This window comes from Vigna angularis, chromosome 6, assembly GCF_016808095.1.
Source record: "Vigna angularis cultivar LongXiaoDou No.4 chromosome 6, ASM1680809v1, whole genome shotgun sequence".
Lineage (NCBI taxonomy): Eukaryota > Viridiplantae > Streptophyta > Magnoliopsida > Fabales > Fabaceae > Vigna > Vigna angularis.
Window position 1 is genome coordinate 2913948 of NC_068975.1, and position 24222 is coordinate 2938169.

The 24222-nt window shown below is 34.1% G+C and overlaps 3 protein-coding genes across 3 annotated transcripts; all 3 read left to right on the forward strand.

Moving 5' to 3' along the window:
• The first annotated feature begins 278 nt into the window (after nt 1-278).
• On the forward strand, nt 279-3283 carry LOC108319754 (putative pentatricopeptide repeat-containing protein At1g69350, mitochondrial). Its single transcript, XM_017550997.2, has one exon. It carries the CDS (start codon nt 477-479, stop codon nt 2940-2942), a length of 2466 nt encoding a protein of 821 aa, XP_017406486.1. The 5' UTR covers nt 279-476; the 3' UTR covers nt 2943-3283.
• A 5660-nt stretch (nt 3284-8943) lies between these two features.
• On the forward strand, nt 8944-19301 carry LOC108319769 (uncharacterized). Its single transcript, XM_052879152.1, has 5 exons — nt 8944-9132; nt 15355-15498; nt 15633-15719; nt 18091-18372; nt 18461-19301. The coding sequence occupies exons 1-5, from the start codon at nt 8944-8946 to the stop codon at nt 18704-18706; spliced, it is 948 nt and encodes a 315-aa protein (XP_052735112.1). The 3' UTR covers nt 18707-19301.
• A 1819-nt stretch (nt 19302-21120) lies between these two features.
• On the forward strand, nt 21121-23659 carry LOC108319770 (strigolactone esterase D14). The gene is made up of 2 exons (XM_017551012.2): nt 21121-21597; nt 23079-23659. The coding sequence occupies exons 1-2, from the start codon at nt 21215-21217 to the stop codon at nt 23506-23508; spliced, it is 813 nt and encodes a 270-aa protein (XP_017406501.1). The 5' UTR covers nt 21121-21214; the 3' UTR covers nt 23509-23659.
• The last annotated feature ends 563 nt before the right edge of the window (nt 23660-24222 follow it).

The following is a 24222-nucleotide window of genomic DNA, read 5'->3' on the forward strand; positions in this document are numbered from 1 at the left end:
ATATTAAACGCATACTAATATTCAAGTTAAAATAGTCAGCAGTAATATTCCCAAAACGGAAAGACAAATTGGTGATTCAATAAAAGAAGTAAAAAAATAATCTAAATAAATAAACTAAATTGGTAATTTAATATAAGAAGAATGATATATACACTAATTAACATTGTATTAGTAATTTTTTTTGTCTGTCTCTCTTTCCATTGTATGTTTTGCATTCTGCGTTTATATATATATATATATATATATGTTTCTCTTTATCTTTCTCTCGTTGGTCTCTATTAGGGTGATATGAAAGCTGTTCAACAATCATCTTCGTTTAATAATAGAGATTTTCTCTAACAAGAGAGCAAAGATTCTATGACGCTGAAGCTGATACAGATGACAGAGTGAGACATAACATTGTTGCATGATATTGTTCCATGTTCTTTGCCTTGTTGGTTGATCACTGAGGCCAACATCAAAAGTAACGTTGTTCCATGATATTCCGTTCTCATGTTGTTCTCAACACACACCGTCTTCAATTCAAACACAAACCCAAACTCCCCTCATTAACAACACTCACCAAAACCACCCATTTTTCTTCACTCGTTTCCACTTCTCTTCAAAGTTTCAACCACACAAACCTTCTCCAACTCTGCACCCTTTGCCACACCCTTTCCCAAATCAAGCAAGCCCACGCCTTTGCCGTCTTCCATGGCTTCCTTCCTCGCAGTGTCTCCCTATGTGCCTCTCTCATTCTCCGATATGCCTCCTTTGGGCACCCCACATCCTCCCATATTCTCTTCCAACACAGTGTTGTGTATTCCCGTAGTGCTTTCTTGTGGAACACCATTATCCGTGCCAATTCTGTTGCTGGTTTCTTTGATGAATTCAGCAACTATAACACCATGGTTCGTGCTGGTGTTAAGCCTGATGAGTGCACCTACCCTTTTGTTCTGAAGGTGTGTTCTGATTCTGTGGAGGTTCATAAGGGTAGGGAGGTTCATGGGGTTGTGTTTAAGCTTGGATTTGATGGGGATGTCTTTGTAGGGAATACCCTTTCGGCCTTTTACGGGAATTGTGGGCTTCTTGACGATGCAACGAAAGTGTTTGATGAAATGCCGGAAAGGGATAAGGTGTCGTGGAATACTGTTATTGGTTTGTGTTCTCTTTATGGGTTTTACAAGAAGGCACTCAGGTTTTTTAAGGAGATGGTTGTGGCCGTCCCACGGATTCAACCGGATTTGGTTACGGTTGTGAGTGTGTTGCCAGTGTGTGCGGAAACTGAGGATGAGGTGATGGCGACAAACGTGCACTGTTATGCATTGAAGGTTGGCTTGTTGGGCAATGTAAAGGTTGGAAATGCGTTGGTTGATGTATACGGGAAGTGTGGAAATGAGAAGGCTTCCAGAAAAGTTTTTGATGAAATTGATGAGAGGAATGTGATTTCCTGGAATGCTATCATTACTAGTTTTTCTTTTAGAAGGAAATATATGGATGCTTTCGATGTATTTAGGTTGATGATTGGGGCAGGTGTGACACCGAACTCTGTCACCATTTCTAGTATGCTACCTGTATTGGGAGGATTAGGACTTTTCAAGTTGGGAATGGAAGTTCATGGGTTTTGTTTAAGGATGAATATTGAGTCTGATGTTTTTATTGCTAATGCGTTGATAGATTTGTACGCAAAATCAGGATCTTCAAGAATAGCATCTACTATATTCAATAAAATGGGAGGAAGAAACATTGTATCTTGGAATGTTATGATTGCCAATTTTTCTCAGAACAAGCTTGAGTATGAAGCTGTAGAATTAGTGAGGAAAATGCAAGCTAAGGGAGAAATCCTCAACAATGTAACCTTCACAAATGCTCTTCCAGCCTGTGCGAGACTTGGTTTCCTGAATGTGGGAAAAGAAATTCATGCCAGGATTATTCGGGTTGGATCTGCCCTCGATTTGTTTGTTTCTAATGCTCTGACAGATATGTATTCAAAATGTGGATGCTTAAACCTTGCTCAAAATGTCTTCAATATTTCTGTCAGGGACGAAGTTTCCTACAACATACTAATTATAGGCTATTCTCGAACAAATGACTGCTCAGAGTCTTTAAGTTTGTTTTCAGAAATGATATTCTTGGGCATGGCTCCTGATATTGTTTCTTTCATGGGTGTAATATCAGCTTGCGCAAATCTAGCTTCCGTAAGACAAGGCAAAGAGATCCATGGTCTGCTGGTGAGAAAGCTTTTTCACTCTCATCTTTTTGCGGCGAATTCGCTCTTGGATTTGTATACCAGGTGTGGACGAATAGATCTGGCTACAAAGGTCTTTGACACTATTGAAAACAAGGATGTGGCCTCTTGGAATACTATGATTTTGGGGTATGGTATGAGGGGTGAGTTGGACACTGCAATGAACCTTTTTGAAGCAATGAAGGACGATGGTGTGGAATATGATTCAGTTTCATTCATTGCTGTTTTGACTGTGTGTAGCCATGGAGGGATGATTGAGAAGGGGAGACAATACTTTAAGATGATGAGTGATCTTAATATTGAACCAATGCATACACACTATGCATGTATGGTTGATCTCCTAGGTAGGGCTGGTCTAATGCAAGAAGCTTTGGACCTTATCAGAGGCCTTTCTATTGTACCAGATACTAATATATGGGGTGCACTTCTTGGAGCATGTAGGATACATGGGAACATTGAATTGGGGCACTTGGCAGCTGAACATTTGTTTAAATTAAAGCCTCAGCACTGTGGATACTATATTCTCCTTTCAAATATGTATGCAGAAGCTGAAAGATGGGAGGAGGCAAACAAGGTTAGGGAGTTGATGAGGTCAAGGGGAGCTAAGAAAAATCCTGGTTGCAGTTGGGTTCAAATTGGAGATCAGGTGCATGCATTTCTTGTTGGTGAGAAAATTGACAGCTTGGATAATGACTTTTGGATGTCAGATTTTTAATTTTTGTATATAATATTAGTTTACCTACACATTTGAATCCGCACGTTATAATCGGTAGGTAAATCATAATTTTTATGTAATGATAGTAATATATTTGAGGATTGTATGGCGAATCTAGGAAATTGTTGAAGTTGCAAGACAGTAATGTTGGAGGCATTTTCTGGTTGCCGTATTGATCATTTTGTCCTTTTATGGTTTAACCTCATGAATAATTTTAATGGAATTTTATCTACCCGTTTGTAAATGTTTGTAAATGGGAGAGGGACAAATATCATATTGGCCTCCACAAATATGCATTTACTAAACGTTCTTCTACTATTGTACTAGTAAAGTATCCTTGCGTAGGCATGGTGAATAGTGTTTTTTGAATTTTTTTCGCAAAACAACGTCTCATAACTTGTAAAGGGAATGTATAAAGATTTGATTTTTATAAAATAAGTAAATTGGAAATGTTTTGAATAGGAAATCAATAAGCCACAAATTTGTATATTGGTTTACTCAACCTCAGTTACATCTTGTTTTTCCTTAAGAACTCTTAAGGGGTTGCATTAATATTTTTCAAGATTATACGAGTTTTACTTCTCCATATCTACAACAAGTATTTTCACCACTCTTGGTTCCCTAGTAAACACGACTAGTCCGAGTTTAATCGCTCGTGATTTACAACAAATATTTTTACCATTCCTGGTTTAAAACCTAGACAACAAGTATAGACAAGTGTTTTAATTCTTTTCCAAATTTACAACACAATCAATGTTAAGAACAAATGTACAAATGATAAATCTCAAGGAGATTATATAAATAATATGAGGTGTTTTGTATTTTGCTAAGATTTTTCTCTCAAAAGATATTCAACTTCAGACGATATATGAGCACAACAAGCTTGAGTTCACTATTCTTTATGTATAATCCTTTTTGCATTGTTATTCTTCTTATGTTATTTTTCTTGCGTTATCATCTTCTTTTTCTCTTCAAGTTTTCTTCTATATATAGCCTCCCTTGAAAGATGACTGTTAGACAAAAAATTGACTTCAAAACAACAGGTAACCTTTAGGTTGGAAGTCAGACTTTGGTATACTTTGTAGGGGTCAAAGCTTTTTCACATAGCCTTAAACAAAACTTGAGCTTGTACCAAAGTCAAACTTTGGTATACTTTGTAGGGGTCAATGCTTTTTCTCATAGCCTTAAGAAAAACTTGAGCTTTTACGATGTGACAGAGTAGATGACTTCAAGGAAACATTCCTAGAATGTTCTTCTTCTCTACAATGTCTTTTTTCTTGGGTGTAGTGATTCTGATCATATGTTTATGCTTTATTGATCTGCACGAATTTTAAAAAAGCAAAGTATACAAGATTCAAAGTACTTTATAGTACATGCATTAAATGTTTTAAACATTGATAAGCATTAGACATTGTTGAAGTACACAAGAAAACACTAGAGGGCGTGGAGTGGGGTGGGGGAGGGGGGTGAATAATGTTTTCAAAATATTTTCACTAAGCAGCATCTAATGGTTTGTGATAATAGTATGCATAAGTGAACTATCTTTGGACGATGTATATGTAAGATCAACAAATATAAACTCTTACTAACAATGACATAGGAAACTTAACAACAATTTAAAACAAGAAAACATTAAGACACAATTTTTATATTGGTTCACTTAAACTTGAGATACATCCAAATCTTCTTTAAGAACATTTAAAAGGTTCCATTAATCATTTCAAGATTAGAATGAGTTTAACCCACTCCTAGTTGAATATTCTTACACCACTCCTGGTTTCGAGTATAATCCATTCCTAGTTGAGTATTCTAGCCACTCCTAACACTAAGTATAATGAAAGTACAGGGAAAACACTATAGAGTTTTTGGGCAACAACATGAAGTTTTTGAAATAATGTGAACAAAAGTATGTTGTCTCATGATGCAAGTAAGTTGCACAAATTGATCCTTCAACTCTGGCTTTGTTTTTGACTGAACGTTTTGATTCTCTCATAAACCTTTTAAACAGATACATCCACCTATATTGCACTAGTCCATCAAACCATGCTTCATTTGCAAAATGAATAGGAAAATGTTCTAATGAATCAAAAAATGCATGAGGGAATATTCTTTCTAATTTGTAGAGAATAAATACAATATTTTCATCCAACTTTCGTAGTGAATCTTCCTTTAGCTTCGTCGAGCTCAAATCTTTGAAGAAGTTATTGATTTCTATTAGTAGATTTAACATGTGCATTCGCAAAGAGCTGAACGTTGCAGGAAGCAATGTCTCCATAAATACATGACAATCATGACTCTTCATACCATGAATACTACCTTTTTCAATAGCACATCTCGCCAAGTTTGAGGAATAACCATCTAGCATTCTAAGCTCCTTTATCCATCGACAAACTATTCTGGTGTCGTCTTTTGATAAAGTGTAATTTTTTTTGGCATCAACAACATCCTATTAACGTCCGACTTCAACTCCAAATCTCTTCGGCCACAATATAAAGGTAAATCTTTTCTTTCATTTTCATTATCCTTTGTCTTGCCACTGACATTCATCACCGTGTTGAAGATGTTGTCAAAGAAATTTTTGCTACATGCATGACATCAATATTATGTCTTAGCATGTTATCTTTCCAATACAGAATATGCATAAAATGCTTCTTTTAGTCCAATTATGCCACTTCTCATACCTTTCTATCCTAGTGAGACCACTTTTTGTCAGCTTTGGAAAATGTTTGACTCTTCTCCAAACTTGTGATAGGGTCAACCTATGCGGTGGCATATCCGTTTCAACTTTTTCTTTGCAAAATTCCTTTTTGCTTCACCTAAATGGGTGATCAGTGGGCAATAACCTACGATGACAGTCAAACCAACAACTTTTCTGACCAGAACTTAATAAGAATGTCTTAGTATGCTCCGTGCAATGCGGATAAGCTAATCTACCATGCATACTCCAACGGATAACATGCCATATGTAGGGAATTCATTAATTGTCCACATCAAAGTTGTCCTCATAATGAAATTTTGTTTCCTTGAAACATTATACGTCCAAATAGCACTCAACAACTTCTTTAAACCATCAATCAAAGGCTCCAAATAAACATTAGTCGTTGACTTGGGATTAGATGGACTGGTATTAGACACGTTAAAAACATGTAAGGCTTTGTCATACACAACTCAGGTGGAAGATTTTATGGAGTGACAATCATAGGCCAGCAGGATGAGGATGCCTGAATTGTCGGATTAAATCCATCCGAACATAGACCAAGTTGCACATTACGGGGATCACTAGCAAAGGATGAATGTTTTTGATCGAAGTGTTTCCAGGCTTCCCCACCAGAACGATGACGTAGCATTCCTTGAGTTTTTTATCCTCATGCCATGTCACGTGTTGTGCTATTTGCACTGAAGAAAACATTCTTTGTAATCTTAGAATTATCGGCAAGTAGAACATGAACTTTAATGGAATCAATTTTTTTTGCCTATGACCTGCATGCACTGTGTGATACCAAAGCTTCCCATAAAATTTGCATTCAAGCAAGGATGCATCACTTTTTTCACTGTCATTGTCATAAAAGAGCATGCAACCATTGACACAACAATCAATCTTCTTCGCTTCTCATCCCAACTTAGAAACACATCTCTTGGCCATAATAATGTTTTGCCAAAGAATGATTAGGTGGTGTCAAATATTAAAAGATTCTTGAAATGAAGTCCAATGCTTAATTGAAAATGTAGATTGACAATTTTGACTTTGTTGACCATTGAAATATAGGCTCATTTTCCTTTGCCAATGAATTGTAAAACCTCTAAATGGCTTCATTTGGAGACTCTTCATCACGACTATGGTTTGTTTGTTGTTGTTCACCATGTCGACTAAGAGCATTATTGATCATCTCTTGCATATGCATAAATTGATCCATCTTAGAGGTCTCTACAAAGTTGTTCGAACCTGAGGGTTGCCAACTTTCACGAGTCGTGGGTGTAGAAGGAATTTCTTCACCATGAAATGTCCAAATCTTGTAATTTGGCACAAAACCTTTTTGGTATAGGTGAACTTTTACCACTTCATCTTTCAAAATTCTTATATATTCGCACTTGATGCTTGGATATCTAATCCCTCCTTCAAAAGCATAATATTTATAACGTCGAGCGGTCTGGACAAATTCTAAAAATCCTTCGACAAAAGTTTCCTTCAATCTTCTCCTACCGCTATAACAATGGTCATACATCTACCCACGATGGTTGGGAACTTCAACCATGTTCAAAAGCCAAAGGAGGAAAAACTTATGCATAACAACCTTGTACTAGTAGGGGAACTTGGGGTAGAGCAAGAATGAAAGTCAAATCAAAATTAAGTCACATTGTGTATGTATCATCACCCCTGTTATTTAACAACAAACTTAGGATGATGAATTAAGGTGAATTTTATTCTATAGAACCAATGTCTTAAAGTGAATTCAAGGCATTTAGTACTTACAATTAAGTCATTGGCCAAATATAGCCTTCTATGACCAAATTTTCCTTTGCACCTACATTCCAGCCTGTTTTGACATTTTATTTAGAGTTGTGAGGTGAATTAGGTTGTGTTATAGGACATTGTTGAGTTGAAGTATGGGGAAGCTCAAGTGAGAAAGGCATATGTGACTGACTTGGTTATCAAAATAGTTTGCAAATTAGTGAAAAAGAGAGAAAAACTAGAAAACAATGACAAAATTATGCTCAAGAAGAAAAATATGCAAAATATGGAAAACAGGTAGTATCTAATTAAGTATACCAAACTATCATTGTTATAGGTGAGGGGATCTAATTTATACCCAAGACATACCAAACATACCCTATTCAAACAATTCCATGAGAACATGGACTGATCCAATATTTCTTGTTCCATTTTCTAGTCTAAACTTATCTTAATCACATTTTTAGACAAATAATTTCGTAATGTTAATTAAACAGATTATCTACAGCTAAATTTTATCATTGCATTACTATATAAGGACCAATTTTATCATGATAAGAAACGAATAAGATCAATATAGTAGTTGTATCACCAAATTATTGGGCTCTTATTAGTTACAACCAAATTTGTACTAATGACATAACTCTTATCAAACTCAAGTCATTCATGAGCTTAAATTGTAATCATTACACGTGACCTTTTTTATTAGGTCAATCAATATTCAACCATTCTTAAACACATACTTATAATCACATTCTTGAAATAATGTATGTGTATGCAAAAGCAATTTTACAAATATTCTTGGACAAAACATACAGATGTAGAGGGTAGAAACTATAGAGTTGCACAAAATACCAAAACAACCCTAATCACAAGAGTTAATCAGGCCTTATAGAAACATGAAGCAGAACATATACTTCAACCTTTTCTATATTCCCCAATTCTTAGCCAACTAGCTAAACCCCAACAATAATCAGTAACACAAATGGAACAATTACGAAAAGAAATGGAAGTACCTCAACTCTTCACTCAACTAAGACTTTCACAAATGTAAGCAACTTCAAACCAAAATACAAAAACAAAACCAAATCCAGATGAAATTGATGCTGCACATTATAAAATAAGTCACAAACTGTCATACCTACTGAAAACAACCAAAAACTGAAAAAAAAAACTAAAACAACAACTACTATAGCTCAAATTTGATAACACTAGTTAAAGACTCTCAAAACACTTCCATACAACTCAAAACAACAAAAACAATGTGCAACCAACCCAAAATAAGAAACAAAATTGAAATTGCATAATAAAAGTAGTTGGAAAAAAAGAGCTCATAAAACCATGCTAGACAAAGCTATTGAACATCTATATGACATTGCTTTATAGTTGTCATCTTACAATACACAATTGGAAGCCTCACCTTTGTTTAATTGGGATATTGAACACAAACATAACCTTTAATTTTTCACCAACACATGTTCTACTAAATCATTAGGGATTCAGATTGTTTGAAAGAAATTGGGACTTTCGAAGCATTTGGAAGGCACGAAAATGCCCAACATAAGGATAGAATCAATAAAAGCAACAGTTGGAAAAAACGAAACTCATGAAACCATGCTAGAGCTATCTATTGAGGAGGAATTGCAATTGGAATCAACTTATGATGCTTCATTTCATTTCCAGAACTGCATCAATATGCTTAATAGGGACACCAAACTTGCTTCCAAGCCTCACAACCATGTCTTTCATACCTGTTAAGCGAGGTTGGTAGTACCTTTAACTTCATCTTGGTGCCTTAAACTCAAATAAACTAAGCTTTTAAAGTTTCAATTATTGGTATAAAAGGATCACTCCTAATCACACTTTCATTATCCTTAATTGCAACACTTTTCATTCATGTTAAGTGTTTTTCATTAGTTGAGAGTGATAAAAATATACCTCCTCCTATATATTCATTTTCTATTATGGATGATATCACACAATGAATGTTTTGACTTCAAGAGTTATTTCTTCTAAGCACTCTATTTACTTGCTAATTTGGGATAAGGGGTACACCTTAATCAATTCTTAAGCTAATGGATGTAAATGATCTCCTTTTAGCACATGTTAAATCTCACTTGCAGGTAATCTCAAACTTGGTCATTCTACTACTTTAATATTATGTCAACACCCAATTTCGTCCGGTAATTAAATAATATAGGTCTTTTTTTATTTTATCTTATTTTATTTTATTTTATGTTTTTTATGATTTTGATTCTGGTTTTTACTATTTTTTATTTCTTTTTTTATTATTTGATTTGATTTTCTATGACTATTTTAAAAAGAAAGCAAAGAGAAAAAAAAACGAAAAGCGTACAAGTCGCACCATCATCGTTCACGCACACTGACACTGACACTCACGCTCTTTTTTTTTTTGCTCTCCACTCCTCTACTCCTCTGACCCTGAACGACCCCAACCACATTTCCCCTTTGATTCCGAATTGGCTGCACACACTAGTATGATTTCCATCATTCACCCTCACTGAAGAGAGGGACCGCTCTCTCCATTCCCATCATCTTCATCCCTTTCCTCTTCATTCTCATCTCCAACACCTCATGACCACGGCCCATCATCTTCATCCCTTTCCAACACCCCAACAAACATAACCCATCATCCACTACACCTATCATCGCTCAAAAAACACCATTGATGCCTCCATTCATTCGTCAGATACTCCCTTCACCATCCAGATTCACCCATGGCCATATCTAGACTTGTCAATTTGGCCCTCCTTACATGGTTTGGCCCTAACCAATGTGGGTTGGGGCCAAAAAAATCCACAGGGCCAAAAAGCCCCTCGTAGAAAAAGCCCACAGGACCAAAATATCTTCAAAAGTCCTGTGGGCTAGGGCCAACCCATGGACCTTTTTTTTAGAAAAAATGTTCATTTTGAATACAAGAAAAAATATAATTAACTCCTAATTTGTTACAAAAATAGTTACTATAAAAAATAAATTGAAATTTTTATAAGAGGAGAGTTCTACAATCAAGAAGCAAAAGCAAAATGACAATATTTATTGAGTTAGATTCTCTAAGTATATAATTAAAGGATCATTTTATAAATTTGAAATTTAAATATTTAATTTCACTTTTTTTTAAGTTATAAGTAAGAAATTAACTTTTTATCTAAAATTATCCTAATTGAAATTTAAGAGAAGATTTTCTCTAATTGAAGCTCTTAATTTAAAAAAAAATAGGCTTCTTTATTTTCTTAGAAAGTTATTGAAAAAGAAATTAAATATAAATGATTTTCTTTTTCATTTTATACTCAACAAATCATGTTCATAACAAAAATAATAAATAAAAAGAAAAAACTCATAAACCTTGTGCAGACTGAAGTTGTATTCTCCCATAGAATTTAATCTCGTCGTACTGCTCACTCAAAATGTTTACATTTTAAATGTCATAAACATAAATATAAACATAAACATACATTTATGTTATGTGTTCTAATTGAAAGTTAAAAATAAATTATTTAATGTGTTAGTTAAATAATTGAAACACTATAACATTTGTCATTCTTTAGTACTTTAGGTCTATTTAAAATTTTCATTTTTTTTATATTAAGAAATTAACTTTCTTTTTATAATATATCTTATGGTGATTTTGAGAAAAGATTATCAGAGAGAAAAAATAGTGATTCCTTTTAAGAACTGTAAAAGTAGTGAAAATATTAAATCAAATTAATATGTTATTATCTCTCTTTGGGGTTATTTTGATATTACTAATTATATATAATTTTCTAATAATTGGTGTCTGCAACATAAGACATAATTTAATTAAAATTGAAAACAAAATAAAGCATTTTTATAATATTTCACTAAAATAAATTTGTAATACTATTTAGTTGTATAAAATTAAGTGTGTGGTTTGCAATTGTTTTTAATTATTTAAAAAAGTGGTTATTTTGAATATTAAATATTCTATTATACTATAATTAATTAGTTTTATTTAATAATTTGAAATAAGAAATCAATTACATAAATATAAAATTTAGTACTTTTAATAGTTACTATTAAGAATGTTGAAGTTTAGTTTCCAAAAAAAATTTAGTGGGCTAAACCCTCCTTAACCCTTACCTTAACCCCTTTGAGAGGGGGCTTTGGGGGTTGGGGCTTTTTTTTGGCCCCCATTTGAGGGGCTTCTTAAGAGGGACCTTTTTTAAGAGTGGGTTAGAGCTAGCCCCAGGGTCATGGGTCAAATTGACACCGACACTCACGGCTACTACCAACACCCTTCCATTCACCTTTTCCTTCCACTCCCAATTTTCACAGACCAGGGGACTAAGCCTTCAAGCCTCCCTTCATTTCCAATCATCATCACCAGCAAAGGATTTGAACCCCTAAGCAATAGATACGCACAAAACAAAAACCATAAACACATCACAGTATCAGATCAAAAATCCTGAAACCCCAAATATTTTCATTGGCAACGGCGGCCCCGATAGAAAAGAGGGAGAAAGGAGTCATGCACGCTGGTGACGGTGACTAGGAATTGAAGAGTAACGGAAGTGGAGAGCTTTCGCCTCAACTGGCGACGACTCTAGCAACGACCGTGGCTCGCGGCTGTCAATCGGATGGAGGCTTGGGCTTGGGAGCGAAGAAGGAAAGAGGACGTCAACGTGATGACCGGAGGCAACCCTGGCGAAGACCGGTAACGCTAGTGGAGCCCTGGCAGGCGTGGTGGCCAAGCTCGCGCCGACCGGCGATTCACGAAGGAAAGAACCGTCTCTCTCGCCCGCGAATATTGGAGGAAGAAGGAAGTCTGATTCCGGGGCCGGCGATGATCTCGACGGAGAGCGGCGGCCCTAGCTTGGTGGCATCGGCCGCGACTCGCAGTGGGCGGTTTCGATGGAGGCGACGGCCCGTGTGCGTAAGCTGGTGGAGGCGAACCCCTCCCTGGGTTACCGTTTTCGAGGGGAGACGAGAGAGAGAAGGCAGTGGCGCCGCGGTCGGTAGTGGTTCCGGTGGCGCCTGAGGTCGCCGCCGATGCCGAGACCGGTCGAGGGTGGTGTTGCGGTGGCTGGTTCGAAGAAGAAGTGGCGCGGTGGCTGGTTCGATCAGAGAAAGAAATCCTAGATCTCTGATGTGTTGACTGTGAACGGAAAAATGAGATTGAAGTTGGGGAAACCCCTAATGGTTTTCTGATTAAGAGGCCTTAGGCCTGGTGTGGGTTGCTTCCTTTTTCTTCCTACTGAGAAGCAGTTCCTATTTACACCCCCTTCCATTTGGGCTGAAGCATTTCTGCAAACAAAAATAAGAAAAGAATTGGACTTGAGCACACTATTTCGGGATGCACCTCCAGTTTCATCCTTACACCCCTGACAGATACAAAGTTGGAGAAAAAGGGTTTTGGCCCAAACTAAAGAGCCTCAATTTTACTCCGCACCTCTCGTTTTTATCTCTGCACCCCTATTCTTGTTGGGCTGTTCTCTTGCTTTATTTTTATGCTTTTGTTTCTCTATTTTTATTATTATTTGTTTGGTTATTAGTTTTTACTGTATGTAACCCCTTGTATGATAACCCCCACTCCTATATCTGGTGTTTTATTTTTATTTATTTATTGGGCTTGGTTTATTTGCTGCACTCTAAACACAAAAAGAGAGAGGAGAAAATAGATATAAAAAATAATAACAAAAATAATGTTTTAAAGGTTAAGCACACGTGTGACCGCTCGCGTCGTCCTTGTGCTAGAAACCTTTTCTCTTTCTTATAAAAAATAACAAAAGTATGTTTTAAAGGTTAAGCACACGTGTGACCGCTCGCGTCGTCCTTGTGCTAGAAACCTTTTCTCTTTCTTATAAAAAATAACAAAAATATGTTTTAAAGGTTAAGCACACGTGTGACCGTTCGCGTTGTCCTTGTGCTAAAAACATTTTTCTCTTTCTTTTAATAAAAATAACAAAATATTTTTTAAAGGTTGAACACTCGTGTGATCGTCCGTATCGTCCTAGTGTTTAATACCTTTCTCTCTTATTTAAATAATTAAATAATGATATAAGTACTCGTGCGATCATCCGCATCAGCCTAGTACTTAATATCTTTAATCTAAAAAATTAAATAATGGTATGAGTGTTCATGGGATCGTCCGCATCAGCCTAGCACTCAATACTCTCAAGTCCTCCTAAATAAGTAGATAACGGTATGAGTGTTTGTGTTATCGTTCGCATCGTCCTAGTGCTTAATATCGTTATTTCTCTTTTAAAAAATAATTAAAAATATTTAAATACCATTCTAAAGGTATGAGTACTCGTGTGACCGTCCGCGTCGGCCTAGTACTCATTACCTTCTATTTCTCGAAAATATCAAAAACAAATATATAAAATCTTCAAAAGCTAAAAACATCAACACTTTCAAACAAACAAACAATCTTTCCGCCAAAACTACGTGATCCTTGATTCTCCATCAAAAGTGGAGATACGTAGGAGCAAGGCTAGTCCTTGTCAGGTTCACTTCCCAAAAATCTAAAAAAATATATTTTGTTTCTTTAGAGATTTATTTTAGAGGATAGTTAAACATTTTTTAAACCACATCATTTTCGCGCATCTAATTAAAGGTACTGCCTTCGAGCAGGCGTTGTAGGGTGCTGATACCTTCCCTATGCGTAATCGACTCCCGAACCCAGAATCTGGTTTTCGTGGACCGTGTCTTATCATTTTATGGTTTTTCTTTAGTTTTCCAGAATAAACTATGGTGATGACTCCAAATCTCTTTTTCTAAAACCCCTTTTTTTTTTGGATTGTCGTCCCGTCGCGATTCCGATTGCGACACATTAATTTGTGCATTATTAATTAACCCCCTCCCTTTTATTCCTGACTTCTTTTCATTATTAGTCTTTATATATATTATTCACTTTATTTACAGTTGGCTATTAAAATGACATGGGTTGATGACACATGCACATGGATTTGCACTAAAAAATCTAACTGGTAAAGGGTTTTATAGGTCCAAATGTAATGCCGTTTTATTTGTGTAAGGAGATCGACCAAATGAGGCCCTCATGTTAACCTATTCAGTGGTACATGGCTTTTTTTCATTAACACATGCTACTAACTATTATGTTAAAAACATAATACTCTACAGTTTTTATAATACATACGGATTATTACATACGGATAATGATTCGTATATAATGTAATCATTACATACGAATATTACATACGAATACTGAAAAATGATTTACATACGGGTTATCCGTATGTAATAATCTCTTTGTAAAATTTCTATATAACGTATGTGCGTGATTGCGCGAAAGTTACCTAAGGAAAGTATTTGTATGTACTTTCTAGAATCTGTATGTAACCAAAAACAATTGTTATCTACCGATATTAAATACAGATCTAGAAAATCATTTTTAAAAGAAATTGAATTTAGGTTAAGCCCCTTTTACTGAAACCCTCACTCGAGCTCTCGTTTCTCATAGCCTTCATCTCTCGAAGCTTCACTTCACTTCTCCTATCTCGAGCCTAACTCCACCTCTGTGTCGTCCATCCTTCAGTCCACCTCTCATCTCCCGAACCTTCACTCCACCTCTTCTCTGTCTAGCCCTAACTCCACCTTTCTTCTGTCGAACCCTAGCTCCAGCGTTGTTCTCTCGAGCCCTAGTTCCAACGTTGTTCTTTCGAACCGTCACTCGACCTCTCTTTTCTCAAACCCTCGTCCCTGTTCAAAGGTTTTTCCCCATCTTGTCTCCAACACCAAAGAATCTCGTTGACGAAACAATCTCAGTCACCAAACAATTTTGTTCGGCCTCCATGGTTCTGTGTGAGTCTTTGTTGCGTTGTTGGTTAGGTTGACGTTGAGACCTTCATTTGGTAAGTGATACTTCGCATCCTTCATTTTCGTTGTAATTTGTGTGGGTTAAACACTCGAACCCTAATGTGTGTTATATTTTTTTAATTGGCCCATTTTTGGTTTGGTTAGCAAGACGTGTTGGATTGTGACCAGGCATCGATTGAGGCTTTATCATATCAGATTGATTCCTTAGACACTTTGGCATTACTTGATGACTGTCAACGCTTTGCCACCTTTGTTGATTGGCTTGGTAAAAATCTTCGGTTTGATATAGTGAGTATTCACCCTCATCCAATCAAACGCCATCTTTATTTTTTTAGGCAAATGCTAACAGATGCCATTGCCCTTAACGATAAAGTTTTCATATAATGTTTTTATTTGCTCATGATTTATTTCAATTTTTGCAGAATAAAATTGTTTCTGTGTTTGAGACCACTATCAGAGTTCTCGGAGGATTACTTTCGGCTCATCTTATTACCTCTGATTATGCTACGGTTAGTGTGTCAATTTTTGTACAATACACATGACTGCATTTACAATTCATTCTTATCTTACATTTTGTAAAATTTTAAAAGTTAATGGTATGGACACCTTAGGTTGATGTTGTTCTCAGTTGGATGTCATTGATAGGAACCTTCTATAGAAGGATATGATGAGGTTATGCTTTGCTTTCTCACCTTTGATTTTAAGTTGGATATCAACTCTGATAAATATTTACTTTGCTCTTCTGATATTGCCAACTGCTTTCAGGATATTTATTTTGATAAAGATTTTTTATTAGATTGGTCTAGTAATTTTAACCCTGGATTATTATATTCTTTCTACTTTCTTCATGTGAAAGTAATTAATTTGTTACTTATTAAATATTAATAGATTTTATCATAGAATTTGGAATCTTGAGGTAAAAGAAGTGTTAACGATAAGTGAGAGTGTTTGGGATTAGTGTTGGAGTCATATGTGGTCTGTATATGTTTGGAGAAGAACTGTAGATGCTCTAATAAAAAGAGTAGATCAGATGGAAGGTATATACATATACAGTTAACATTGAGAGGTTTTAGAGGTCATTGGTTTGTTTATAGACATGATTCACGATTGAGAATATAGTTATAGATTTCTATGTAGCTTACCCATTTGATGGGAATAGACTTGATTGTTGGTGCTGTAATATTATCCATTTCCTGCATTCTGATTTTGCATCTCATGTCATGACTCATTTTTCCTACTAATTCATATTATAATATATTTGTACATATTACTCTATATATAGTCTTCAACTATTATGTTCACATATGTTGTCTGCAAGGCATGAGAGTTCCATCATATGATAACCAGTTACTAAACTTAGCTGAAGATCTTGCCAGGAGATTGTTACCTGCATTTGATACTCCTATAGGTATTACTCAATCATAGACAATTATGCTTGTCTTTTAGTAACTTTTCTCTCGTAATCATCTTTCTCAATACACATCCAGAACCACCTCTTTCCTAGAAACTCATCCAGAACTAGCAGTCTTGTAATCAGTCCCATTATTAGAGTTTTGACATCACTTCTAACTCCACATAGCTGTAGTTAAAAAAATGTTAGTGAAAGGGTAGTCAAATTGAGCACTTAAAAGATAATAAACCATGAAAAAACAGTACACCAATGGAACATTGCACCTCGATAAAAACATGTTATTCTTTATCTAGGTTGTCAAAACTTCCTTGCAAGTTTGCAACAATTATAATACAGGGTGGGAGGCAACAATGAGAGTGGAAATAGGAAAGGGGTGTTCCATCTTAGGGCCTGTAATCCTGTGTCAAGAACTTACAATCAAATTTCTCAACCAAGTAGTAAGCAAGGCTTATAATGTTTGTTGAATTATAGGACCAAACAGAATTTAACTCTTCTTTTAAACATCATCTTCAGAAACTACTCAGAAGACAAACATATATTTTATAATATTTGTTGAATTAAATGACACTTTCTCTACAGCCTTTTCTAGCAAGAGTTAAACTACTAAATCTAGAAAGGATGTTGAAAACATACATTAAGATCAACATTAGATTTTCGTAGAAGTGATTCTACAAGGCTTCCAAGTCCTTGCACATAAACTATAATTAGTATATATATTCCTAGAGGTCTATATTACATCATTATAGTGTATAATGTTTCATTACAGAATCAACATATTCCCTTTTGTATATCATTATCTTTACTCCTTTTCATCCTCTCTCTTTCACCTTTCTTTTCAATATTAATTGTGTATCATTTCTTGCACACAGATTCTTGATTTTCGTTTATGAACTTTTACGAAATTGATGACATTTTAAAAATATTTAATATTAGTCTCTTTTCCACTTCTTTTTTACTTTTCTATATTAATGTATAAGTTCTACTACAGTAAAAATGTCATATTATTCTTACAATTATTCAAAAAGATAACATTGACCATTTAAAAGTTCTGAACAGTAGAGCACTGACTACATATATCGTTCATTTAATACTTTATCGTAACGTGTATTGTATTTTAATGATTTAATGCACTCCTGTTAGTGAGGTAATTTACTGGAACATATGAATGACAACCATCATTCATGACTTGCAGTCCAAAGAGAAAACACGATTCAACACGAACATATATTCAATTATGTTTGACGATGAAAACTTGATCATGTACATTCAACACGAACATATATTTTGTATGAGATTCTACTTCAAATAATGATTATGATTAGATATTGTATTATATTGAAATGAATGTTTTGTACAATGATATCTGAATGCAATGTCTTTTGCTTATTTAGCATATCAAAGTACTTTATTTCTTTTTCATTTCCATACATTTGATTTAAAAAATTCCAACTGCAACATTGTAATCATAGAAAAAGGTGTCATGGAGGCCTGAGGATGAGCAAAGAGTTCTAAAAATTTTTCACTCCAAAGCATCTCACAGACTCTCAGAGATGTTTAAAGAGGCACGAAGAGAAGATAAAAAGCCACATTGGACGGGAGATACAGTATGGACCAGTTTGTTGGAGAAATGGAATATGCCAACATATCGAGAAAAGTGTGATACAAAAAAAAAAAACAACCATGAATCAGAAAAGGGAGGGTGTTTGCATACTGGAGGTTCTATTACCGTGCATGACCACGCTATTCGCTTGGTTAGATTTCTTTATATATAAGATGAATTCCTTTTAAAACAAGCCATACCCTTCTTTACTTGACATATTTATTTGTTTGCAATCACAGGAGCTCGGTCGATCCGTCCATTTTGATGAAATATTTCAACAAACACATATTCGGCGTTCAACTGGAGAATTTGTAGATAATAGATCTAGGCAGACACATGTTAGTTTCTACAACTTGTATTACATTTCACCTGTTAATAATTATTTACTATATCTTATTAATGCAAACATTTATTATTTGAACAAGAAGAATTTCAAAGTAGATTTTCTCAAGCCCTGTGAGAGACTGCATCCATTGGTGTGTTAGAAACCAGCCCCTTAGATCCTATTGAGCAGGAAAAGCTAAGGAATAGATGTTGGTTACAAGCAACTGGTGGAAGGTACAAGAGACAGGTTTATAGGATTGGACATATGGATTATCAAGATTAATGTGTCGATAGCTACTTGCAGGAGACACAATCATCTTCTAGTCAACAAGTTAATGCGGAGGAGTTTAATGAACTACAAATCAGACTAGCCTAGAGTGAGTCGTGACTGGCAAATAGTGAGTCGCGACTAACTAGTAGTGAGGAACAAATAAGACATATCACTTCACAATTCCAAACTTTTATTGGTGCTATAAGGCAATATCTTCCACCGTCGGCAGCCACGGCTACACAAAGTATCCTCCCAACGACAAACCAACAAATCAGCCCCAACACAATTATGAAGACCAACAAGAAGATCAACTTCAAGATCCAGAAAATCCTTATAAGGATTATTAGTATTAGGAATTTCAGACATTTGATATTATTAGTAACTTGTTAGATATCATGGAAGACTATTATGTATGGATCCAACAAATTATTATGTATGAAGACTATTATTATTCCATCAATATATGAATGTATGAGTGTATTGTGCATCTTTAAAATGTTTGCATTTGTATGATTGAACTGATTTTACAAGTATGTGGGATCTTTGCACCAGGTCATACATTTAAATCTGCAACCACAGTTACATACGGACTTATCTGTATGTAATATATGTGTGCGCTTACATACATATTTTTTCCGTATGTAATATCCACATGTAATGTCCGTATGTAATATCTGTTTGTAATTTCTGTATGTAATATCTGTATGTAACATTTGTATGTAATCCGTATGTAATTCATCATTACATATGGATTTTTGAGCTTACATACGAATTTTGACTGTATATAAGAACGATTTTTCTAGTAGTATACCTACAATAGCAGTTTGGAATGCAGAAGATAAAAACATAGTGATATGAATGCATGTCGAAGGTATTGACCTATTTTAACCTACTAAAAACCTGTTAGGATGTAAATAATTTGAAGGTATTGAGTTTATACAATGCAAATTTATAACTAAAAGAATATAATGAAAGAATTTGAAGTCTGAAATTCCCAAACAATTACAATTGAAATTAGCATGTAGTGTTATATAATAATGTTATCTAAACTGTTAACATGCTAGGTAAGTGTAACTACATTCAAAATAATCAAATCATATTCACATAAACCTTAAGCTAGCCATCATGCACGGTGCATCTCAAACCCAAGAACATTAGAAATGAACACCTCATAGCACAAATATAAAGACAATTTAGATTTAAATAGTAGCACTAAAGACATGTCAAATAGTAACTAAAACCAAAAGAATATAGTACTGGTACCTTGAAGTAATCAACAAAAGTCCAAATTACTTATGGAATTTAGGCCTTGTTCTTTTGAGTGGATTTGAGGGAATGGATTTGAGAAGATTTGAAGATAATTTTTTTTGTCGTTTTTTTGAGCAAATTTGGAGGTAAATGAGATTGAATTTGAAAATAATTTTTTTTAATTTGTCACGTCAATACAATTCTATACTAATTCTCACAAATTTAATTTTCAAATTCACTCTCATTTACCTCCAAATTTGCTTAAAAAAACGACAAAAAAAATTATCTTCAAATCCCCTCAAATCCACTCCCTCAAATCCACTCAAGAGAACAGACCCTTAAGGAAGAGTAGTGAGAGAGTGATATCGGAGAAACTAAAGAAAGAGTGCCAAGAAAAGGGTTTCATGCAAAGTAATTCTAGGAGAGAAAATACTCAAATTTTGACCTCATTTCATCGAAGAACTTACCGACACCCATAAATCTGTCGATAAATTAAAACACCAACATGTTATTAACGTATATATTCCTCAGTAAATGAAAGAGTAGAGTCAATTGGTTTTTCCGTCAATAATCAACATTTACCAGCAAATATTAGACCATTAATAATTATCCATAGATAAAATGCTTATTTAGTGTAGTGTATCACTGCATCTTTATATACTTCATCTTCTTCAAAACCAAAAAACATATTACGGAAGTTAAAACACTCTGAATATATCCATTTAAATTTATGGTGATGTTTAAAAAATTTATCATTATAAGCAAAATATATATATATATATATATATATATATATATATATATATATATATATATATATCTTGGTTATTATACTACATTTTATGGTATGGTTAGTTATATAACGTAGGGTGTTACATCCTCATTAAGTAGTCTCACTAATTTAATAATTTGTTTAAAATATGAAAGTCGAGCTTCCATCATTTTTCTAAATTTCATGATGCTACACTATAACGAAACAAACTGCACAAAACAAACAACTTCTAACCACTCCATTCTCTTATATTTAATTCTCTACATTTCGTTCATTTAACACTATAAATTGAGATCATAATAAGCAGTAACAAAAGCAGCTTCAAGAAGCTAAATCAGTCTATAGTTCAAGGTAAGTTTTTGAACAATATTTTGAATCATGGCGGCACCAGAAAAGAGGCTTTCAACAGGTTTAAATGCAAGAAGCATAGGGTCAGGCAAGGAAACCATAGTTTTGTGTCATGGGTTTGGAACGGACCAATCGATATGGCACAAAATCATTCCCCTTTTGGCAGAAAGTTACTCTCTGGTTCTCTTTGATTGGCCTTTTTCTGGGGCTGTGACTGATAAGAGCCTTTATGAGCATGCCAAGTACACCTCCTTTGAACCTTATGCTGATGATTTGATCACTGTCATAGATGAGATGGACCTCAACTCTGTCACTTTTGTTGGACATTCCATGTCTGCTATGATTGGTTGCATTGCCTCCATTAAAAGACCTCACCTCTTCAATAATCTCATTCTTGTTACTGCTTCTCCTAGGTCACTTCTACTTCTATTCAAACATGTTATTAACTTGTTTTTTTCTTCTTAATTTTAGTTCTTTTTTTTTTATTGTTAAAGACCATACTCTTGAAACGTTAGTATTCATTATATATGTTGGTTTAAATGCATTTGTAGTCTTCTTTTGATTGGAGAAAATTTCCCTTTTATCTCTCAAATATTAAATAAAATTTTTAGATTTTGTGATTTGAATAAATTGTCTTTATAGTTCCTTAGTCAAAATATTGTAGGAGATTTTATTTATGTGACTAACTTATTCCATGTGTTTACATGAAAGTCTATCGTGATTTGTATTCTAATTATTAAATATCTTATAATATGTAGTTTTCTTTTAAAAATATTTTCTTAAAGACATTTATTTATACAGAAGACAGATGAATTAAGTAGTTAATTTTAAAATAGTTTTTTTTTTTAAATTATTTCATAAAAACTTTCTTACGTATTTTCTCTAAATCTGTGATTTAAATTTATGCATAGGATAATTTTTATTTTATAAAAGCTATTCATTTTTTTCTTAGAAGTGATTACAAATAAGTTTATCCAAACAGCTCTTGGAAATCAAGGAGGAAATATCTTGTTCTACATCTTTTATTTAAAAAGCATTAACCTTCAAACACTAATTCTTCCTTTTGGTGAATAAATGTTAAAACAAAGCTGTTAAACTTACTTTTGTGAGGCACCCAACATTTCACGCCATAATATATAAATATTAATTGAAAAACAAATGTCAAACTATCTTAATAACTATATTTTAAATTTAATTTATACGTAAATTGAGTTTAGGTTTTTAATCATTCTTATTAAAATAAATCTTCTCAATAATTCTAAAAATGAATTTAAACCTATCTCAATCTCACTAATTTATATATATATGCTATTCTTTTATTTTTCTCCTTGAAAATTTAAGAGAAAATTGTAAAAACAGTTCAAAAACTCTTTTAGATAATTTTTTTATACTTTTATATTCAACTTTTTTGTGTAAGTCAATTTTTAACTTATAGAAGACGAGTTTTTTTTCTTATTTTTCATTAGAAGTAATTATAAAAAAGTATTGTGTAGCTTTCCTAATGTGTCGTTGACTCGAATCTTTGTTGCAATACTTTGAAAAGTTCTAATTCGGAAGTTTGCGGCATTTATATTCATTTTTATAAACCAAGCAGGCCTCCTAGCCGGCCAACTCCTTTAAAAATTAAGATGATAATATCTATATTTTTTTAAAATTTAATAATAATAATAATAACATAATGCAACATGTTTTTATTAATATTTTTTTTTATTATTAATAAAGATCGCATAAGTTTTGAGACGAAAACTTTTCTACATTTTACTATTTTCAGAATTAACACATATATAATAACTCTATATATATTTTGAAGAAGCCAAATATTGTATACATAAATTTATTGTATTTACTTGGGAAAATGATTTTCTTTAACAGTATGCTGAGATGACATGCACAGGTATATAAACACAGATGATTACTTGGGTGGTTTTGAGAGGTCAAGCGTTGATGAAATGGTCTCAACCGTAGAGCTGCAATATGAAAGTTGGTGTTCAGCCTATGCTCCCATTGCAGTGGATAAAAATGATGGTGCCTCTGTTGAGAAATTCCTTAGCTGCTTGAAAAGCATGGGTGGTGAAGTTGCACTCTCTTTAGCCAAAACTGTGTTTTACAGTGACTACAGAGACATGCTTGAGAAGGTTGAAATACCATGCACCATCATCCAATCAAGCAATGACATGGCAGTTCCAGTTGGCATAGGGCAGTACTTGGAGAAGAAGATCAAAGGGGTGGCCACTTTGGAGATTATAGACATGATTGGCCATTTCCCTCAGCTCACTGCACACCTTAAGCTAGTTGAGCTGGTGAAGGCTGTTGTGGGAATTTAGATCACTTGGTATGTAATATTCATCTTCATTGTGTCAAATGTTGTTTCCTGAAATTTGTGTTAAAATAAAAGAAGATGGAGATATAAAAGAAATGGAATGTGTTTGTGTGGAAGTGAACATGGTAAAGTCATTGGTGGGTTGTAGTGTTGTTGTTTTTTTTTTACTATTAACTCATGAAATTGTCCGCATAAGCCTAATACTTGTTATCCTCAGTCTAAACTAAATAATGGTATGAATTAATACATTTTTTTCTTTATTAAAAATAATTTAAAAAAATACTTAAATATCATTTTAAAGGTATGAGCCTCCATGTAATCGTTCGCATCATTCTAGTGCTTAATATCTTTCTTTCTTTTAACAATAATTAAAAATAATATTGTTTTAAAGATTGAGTACTTGTGTGATCGTTTGTATTGTCCTAGTGCTCGATACTTTTTGTTTCTAAAGGGATTAAAATATATTTCTAAAGGTATGAGTACTTGAGTGACCGCCCGCTTCGGCATTACTTTCTTTTTCACAACCATGCTAAAAATACCAAAAAATATAATATCTTCAAAAACTAAATCATCCACATTTTCGAGCAAACAAACAATCTTTCAACCAGAACCATGTGATCCCTGATTTTTCATTATGAATGGAGATACGTGAGAGCAATGTCAATACTTGTCAGGTTCACTCCTCAAAAATCCAAATCATTTTCAAAAATTATTCTCA